The sequence below is a fragment of the Pelophylax lessonae genome (genome assembly GCF_965119305.1).
Source record: "Pelophylax lessonae genome assembly, chromosome: 9".
In the NCBI taxonomy this organism is placed as follows: Eukaryota; Metazoa; Chordata; class Amphibia; order Anura; family Ranidae; genus Pelophylax; species Pelophylax lessonae.
This window is the reverse complement of record NC_138776.1, coordinates 54,076,814-54,084,366: the sequence shown is the minus strand read 5'-3', so window position 1 is coordinate 54,084,366 and position 7,553 is coordinate 54,076,814. Positions and strand designations below refer to the sequence as shown.

The 7,553-nt window shown below is 45.0% G+C and overlaps 1 protein-coding gene across 1 annotated transcript in view; it reads right to left on the bottom strand.

Moving 5' to 3' along the window:
• The window catches only part of ATRNL1 (attractin like 1), a 1,075,574-nt gene that overhangs the window by 713,881 nt on the left and 354,140 nt on the right, over positions 1-7,553 (bottom strand). The window contains exon 11 of the mRNA XM_082267948.1: positions 3,177-3,261. Within this exon, the coding sequence (XP_082124074.1) occupies positions 3,177-3,261 (85 nt within the window). The remainder of the gene's footprint in view (positions 1-3,176; positions 3,262-7,553) is intronic.

The following is a 7,553-nucleotide window of genomic DNA, read 5'->3' as shown; positions in this document are numbered from 1 at the left end:
TCACACCCCTTCCTATCAACGTGCTAAGTAAATGTTGGCATAAAACCTTTTTATTTTAATTTTCATGATATACCTTACTTTATCCCTGGCAATGTCATCACTGGGTCTCTAAGCTATGCAATGCAGACAGATCATGGCTGGTGGGAGGGGCCAGCAGTATGCTGTACATAGAAAACATCACAGCACCCTACCTCAGTGCTCCATTCTAGAGCCTAATGGGCCATACACACTATAAGATTTTCTGAAGACTTTTTCCTTTAGATTTACCAAAACCATATAATATGAGGTCAGACCTAAACACTTTCAATTTGTACTACATAGAAAAGGTAAATCTGAAGGGAAAAAGTCTTCAGAAAATCTTATAGTGTGTATGGCCCTTTAGCCTTCAGCCCAGCCCCGGTCCAAATCATTAGGTGGAGGGGGGATTATGGTGCGGGGTTGTTTTTCAGGAGTTGGGCTTGGCCCCTTAGTTCCAGTGAAGGGAACTCTTCAGACCAAGACATTTTGGACAATTTCATGCTCCCAATTTTGTGGGAACAGTTTGGGGATGGCCCCTTCCTGTTCCAACATGACTGCGCACCAGTGCACAAAGCAAGGTCCATAAAGACATGGATGAGCGAGTTTGGGGTGGAGGACCTTACCTGCCCTGCACTGTCCTGACCTCAACCCGATAGAACACATTTGGGATGAATTAGAGTGGAGACTGCGAGCCAGGCCTTTTCATCCAACATCAGTGCCTGACCTCACAAATGCGCTTCTGGAAGAATGATCAAACATTCCCATAGACACACTGCTAAACCTTGTGGACAGCCTTCCCAGAAGAGTTGAAGCTGTTATTGCTGCAAAGGGTGGGCCAACTCAATATAAAACCCTACGGACTAAGACTGGGATGCCATTAAATTTCATGTGCGTGTAAAGGCAGGCGTCCCAATACTTTTGACAATATAGTGTACATTTCTGTGTTTAGCTTGTATGCATAATGGAAACAAATCTAACCAATCCCTCCATGCACACTACACAGTGGCTATTCTATTCTAATAGCCAGCCCCTTCAGCTATCAAAATACCCAATCAGATTGATGTGGGCTCTGTTTGGCCACCAATTTTTCCGAGGGATGTCAGGTGGGAGGCGACTGATGGGCACCCACTGAGCAAATTGTGGTCAGTTCATGGAGAACTGACCGAATTTCGCTCTGTGCATGGCTAGCCTAAATCTCACCACTCAAGTTATAATCTAAATTAGGGATCGTCTGATTATCGGCAACACCGATATATCGAGGGCCGATATGCACTTTCCCCGATATATTGGAATCGGCCCCAGAGGTTACCGATATTACGGATATTTCTGGAAAGTGCTGCAGCTAGAGGCATCACCCCAGTACCGGCGTCCATAGCCAAAGGTTGGTTGTCTTGTAATGACAACCGATGCGGCTGGGAAGCCACTTGGCTGTCATTACAAGGAGCGGGAGGGGGCGTCCCTCCCTTCCCGCCGCCTTCCGCAGCTCGCCCGAGTTTCCCGTCCCACCGGGAGACCCGGGCAACCAGCCTGCAAGGCCGCCGAAGACCCGATCAAAGCTGCATTCGGCTCTGATCGGGTCTCCATGCAAAAACCCGGAAGTGATGTCATGACATCACTTGCGGGGTACTCTGTGCCAGATTTAAAAAAAATGGCAGCATTCAAAAAAGTCAAACTTGGGGTTTTGAATGCTTTTCAGCGCCGAGAAGGGGTTTGGGTCTTTTAGACCCCCAGATCCCTCCACAAGGAGTACCTGGGGGGAAAAAAAATATATATATAATAATTTTTACATGTCCGAAAATATCGGCAGATACCGATATCCGATGACCAAAATATCGGTATCGGCATTAAAAAAACTATATTGGTCGATCACTAATCTAAATGTACAATAAACTTTAGATCTACCAACAACTATGAAGTGTAAGGGCCTCCCTGATTGTATAGATTAGGTAGGTCCTCATAGTAAATAGTTTTTCTATATAGAACAGTGACTTTACAGAAGTGACATTGGCTATATACACCCGGTCTAACTTTGCTTCAAGGTCATTTTGTTAATAATAACCAAATGCTGGAAAAGATATTTTTTTATTTGATATACTGAAGAAGCAGAATATAGATGTCCCATTGGAGCACCAAACCTATACTGCCGTTAAAGGGATATTCATGCAAAATAAATTCTAATCAAAGGTGTGAAAGCCTCTTTCCTTCGTCTGTATGCAGTGTGCACTGTAACTGCAGACAAGGTCTAAAAACAAAACTCAACAAATTGTTTAGGTCAATGTCTTTAAAATGTGTTTAAGCACTGAAGATCATCTACTGCTAGAATCAAGAAACCCCCACAAGAAAATCTCACTGCAGGAACTACAGGGGCAGAGACACAAACTACTGCAGGAAATCTCACCGTTGTGGGAGGGGCAGAGACACAAACTACTGCAGGAAATCTGACCATTGTAGGAGGGGCAGAGACACAAACTACTGCAAGAAATCTCACCATTGTGGGAGGGGCAGAGACACAAACTACTGCAGGAAATCTCACCGTTGTGGGAGGGGCAGAGACACAAACTACTGCAGGAAATCTCACCATTGTGGGAGGGGCAGAGACACAAACTACTGCAGGAAATCTCACCATTGTGGGAGGGGCAGAGACACAAACTACTGCAGGAAATCTCACCATTGTGGGAGGGGCAGAGACACAAACTACTGCAGGAAATCTCACCGTTGTGGGAGGGGCAGAGACACAAACTACTGCAGGAAATCTCACCATTGTGGGAGGGGCAGAGACACAAACTACTGCAGGAAATCTCACCGTTGTGGGAGGGGCAGAGACACAAACTACTGCAGGAAATCTCACCATTGTGGGAGGGGCAGAGACACAAACTACTGCAGGAAATCTCACCATTGTGGGAGGGGCAGAGACACAAACTACTGCAGGAAATCTCACCATTGTGGGAGGGGCAGAGACACAAACTACTGCAGGAAATCTCACCATTGTGGGAGGGGCAGAGACACAAACTACTGCAGGAAATCTCACCATTATAGGAGGAGCAGAGATACAAATGACTTTGGAAAAATCTTGCCATTATGGGCAGAGGCAGAGACCAAAAATAAAAAACACTGCACAGTAATCTCACCACTGTAGGAGAGTGGGGACAGAGACTTACCCATTGCTGACAACTGCTGAATGGCCAAACCGATTTACGTCCCGATGTAGGTTGGGCTTCTGTAGAACTTTCCATTCGTCACAGGCTGAAAAGAGCAAAATACAATAACAACAGAAATTACATTGTATTCTGACACTGTAAAAATCATGGCTCTATAAGTTTCAAACATCAGTTTACTAAATGATGATTTGACTGGGTTCACCCTTTAACCACTTAAGGACCGAACCCATTTTTCACACATTTTTTTGTTCACAAGTAAAAATCACTATTTTTTGCTAGAAAACTACTTAGAACCCCCAAACATTATTTATATTTTTTTTAGCAAAGACTCTGGAGAATAAAATGGCGGTCATTGCAATAATTTTTGTCATGCGGTATTTGCGCAGCGGTCTTTCAAACGCCATTTTTTTTTAATTATGAAAAATTACATTTTACTGCACTTAAAAAAAAAAAACTAAACCAAAAAGTTAGCCCATTGTTTTGTATATTGCAAAAGATGATGTCAGGTCGAGTAAATAGATACCCAACATGTTACGGTTTAAAATTACACACACCTGTGGAATGGCGACAAACTACGGTCAATAAAAATCTCCATAGGCGACGCTTTAAAAATTTCTAACGGTTACCAGTTTAGAGTTAGAGTGTAGATCTTTTTTTTTAACTATTGCTCTCGCTCTAGCGGCGATACCTCACATGTGTGGTTTGAACAGCGATTTCATTTGCGGCACGACTTCCCGTATACGTTTTCTTTTGTGCGTGAGCTCACGGCTTTTACTAGGGGAAGGTACGGATCCATGTTCCTGCTTTGCAGAGACACAGGATCCATGCCTTCCCTACTGACAGAATGGCAATCTGCCTTGTTTACACAGGCAGAACGCCGTTCTGCCTCTATGCTGAATGATTGGTGGGTGCCGATGGACATCGAGTTTGCGATGTCTGCAGATCAGCCCGTGGTGTGTGTAATTGCAGTGGGAGCAGACGGCCAGTGGTGCGCATGCGTGCCCCAGACTCAGAAGTGCAAGATCATGTACTTGCCGTCGTATATGTAAGTTATACGATTGGCAGACAGTTACACAAAAATCACTAGTTCTGTTCACGCATAAGAACATTTTGGATGTTTGTCCCTTCGGAAATTTGCGTTTGGAAAGTCTGAATCGAATGTCGAAAATTGTGTACACACACTATACAAAAATCGAACAATCGTTCCTCGAACAGAATGTTTCTTACAATTTTCTTATAGTGTGTACCCAGCTTAAATGTATAGGGACACAGCAGTTGCACAAACAGCCTCCTAGTTAGACAGGTTTGTTGGCGTGGGTGTGAGTGGACGCCCAAAACATAATGTAAAGATCCTTTTCAGTCTAATTTTCAATGAACACCCCCAGATCTTCTCCAACCTGTCCACACCACAAACAAAAGATTTTCAGCTGTGTGTGCTCTGGTATGGCCCCCGTATTGTATTATTATATATGGGCGGCTGTAGAGATGATAACTTTATATGATATGATTTACAGGCCATACAGACACTGAAATAACTCAGGAGGAGGAAATGGCTCACCAAGCTGCACCATGAAACCATTATTAAAGGGAGGTCTTCAGATAAGAGAGCCTGGGGGATAAGAGATGTAATAACTCCTGGTGGTGTGCTGAGATCTGTTACCGAAACATCGCCTACTGCAGTGGAACAAATGCTCAACACAGACCTTTATCTCCTTCGCCCAACAACCAGAGAACACAGAGCGCTGCCGGTTGAGGGACCAAACCAGGCCTGCTTGATACACACATCACTGGTCATTCAAGTGATACTGAGGAGGCTGAACGCTACTCTCAGGTCATGGAGAAAAGCATTCTACATTGTATCAGACACTTATCCCTCGTATTATAAGGGTTTGCAGCATGATATAACTCCATTGTCATTATATTTGTCCCCACCACAGTCACACGCTATTATTAGTATACATTTATATAGCTCTGACATATTCTGTAGTGCTGTACAGAGAAAACTGAGCCAGTCACAACAGTCTTTGCACCACAGGAGCTCACACTGTGATGTGTGTGATCTCTCCTTTGTTCGCCCCGATTTTCTCTATTTGTTTTGGGAGAAGTACGGTCGTGTGTATAGGGGGTCTGCCGGAGTGGGAGGGACTCGTCCCAAAACTTGTCTCATGCCAACCTCATGTGAAGAATGTCACTATTCTGGTAAGGAATGAATCCATTCCTTCTGCTAATCTGTCTGTCTAGCTGAGAATTGTGGAGCTTCTGACCCCTCTGAAGAAGATTGTGGATGAGAGGGGCATATGGACAGGTGGGTGGCTGGTGCAGAGGAGGTTGCATCTACCCTCCTCAGCCTTCATTGGGGAGGAAAGGATTGTTGTTTGACTCTGGGCAGCCAAAGCTCTGTAAAATGTGCAGTTCTCAGGGTCATTTGCCTCCTCATGTCCAGAGATGAAGTGCTCTCTGTGTCAGGGCCTGGGGAATCTGGCTAAGGATTGCAATAAGATAAAATGCAATATTTGTGATAAATTTGGGCATACGTACAGCTAGTGCCCTGAGGTCTTGCATAAGCAGTCTGCTTTGGTGTAAGAGTTTTTTCGCTTGGACATGGAGGAGGCAGAGGAGAGGGGGGCTGTGCCAGGGGTCCCCAGTGTCTCTGTCCCTGTTGTCTCAGTGCAATCAGTGGAGTGCTTGGGGTGGATGATGTTGTGGGTGATGGTGGAATGGAAGGGAGGGGGCTTTGCAGTCAGAGTTGTCTCATAAAGATATGGTGTGGTTGGAGGCAAAAATAAAGTCTGGAAAGAGGAATAAGAAGGGTGTGCCCGTATATGAACCTGGGGGGGGGGGGGGTGGAGGTGTCCAATAAGTTTGAAGTGTTTTCTGAAGGTGGAGTATGAGAGTTCTTCGGGTGATGAGCCTGTGTTTTACATGGAAGAGGAGTCACAGGGAACATTAAAGACTGTTGGGTCCCCGAGTAGGAAGGGGGGGGTTAGCAGGCTAAGAAACGTGTACCCCAATGACCCCGATGGTGGTTACCACACCTTTGAAATTGGCGACCATTAATGTCGCCAGCATAAAATCAATAAGTGCTAGTAGCATGGCCTTATTTTTGGTCAGCAGGCTTGATGCTGTTATTTTTATTTTTTTGCAAGAGACCCGGTTGTCTAGTTTGGCCGCTATTCATTTGGCGAAGAGGGAATGGAGGCGTGGGCCCTTCTTTTGATTTCTTGCGGCCGAGCCTTACACTGGAGTTTCGGTACTTTTTTCCAGCATGGTAACCTGTCCGTGGATTATTGAAGTAGAAATGGGGAGATGCATGGACTTAGACATCTCCATGGGGGGGGGGGGCAGGATCTGAGTCTGATTAACATATATGGGCCCCAGAAAAATGGGACAGGAAATGCCTCTTCATGAAGATCAAGCCTTTTCTTTTTATAGCCCAGCAAGTTATCTTCGGTGGTGATTTCAACACCATCATTAGGACTAAGGACAGGAAAGGTACCGGAGCCAAACTGGACTGTGACAGTTATTTTTTTTTTTTAAACAAAATATCTGGAGAGGCAGGTCTGGTTGATGTGCACATTCATTGCTACCCAGACGACACGAGTTTCACTTTTCAGCGAGGTAGTAGTCGGAGTAGAATAGTTTTTTTTTAAAGGCACTCCTGGACGATGAAGGTGAATCAATCCTTTGAGAATTTTTTTCAGGCACATGTGTCGATCATGGACTTTTGTAGCAGTAAGTCAGAGTGGTGGGAGCTTACAAAACAAAAGATCGATGGGTTTTTTAAGGCCATAGGAAGAAACAGCTTGATAAGTATGCCACCTACCAGCGTTTGTGGAGGAAGCTTGATAGGCTTGTCTTGAATAATGGAGATCTGGAGAGGATCTCTGAAGTTAAACTGTTGCTCAGGAAGTGTCAATATGACAGGCATGCCTCTTTAATTCTGGAAAGGGATTATGGGAAATATCACTCGCCCGACCCTACCAGAATTGCAAACAAGGTACAGCAGTTAAGTCAGTTGTAGGCCTGGTTGACAGTATGGGTTCCTTGACCAAGTCCAAGTTGGGGATCCTGGAAACCGCCAGGTCACATTATGCTGACCTCCTGGGCAGGAGGGACCTTGATCGGGCAGGCATGTCAGGTTTTCTGGATTATAATCCAGGACTGGAAAATGGCAGTTCTCAGGCGAGTTGGACATCATATCACTGCAGATGAGGTGGTTATGGCTATTGATAAGCTTGCGATTAAGAAGTCGCCTGGGCCAGATGTATTGACAGCTGAGTTTTACAAGCATTTTAAGGTTACTCTGGCTCCGTATTTGGTGGAGGTTTTTAATGGCTGTCTGAGAGAGGGTTTACTCTCTCCCTCCATGAGATAATC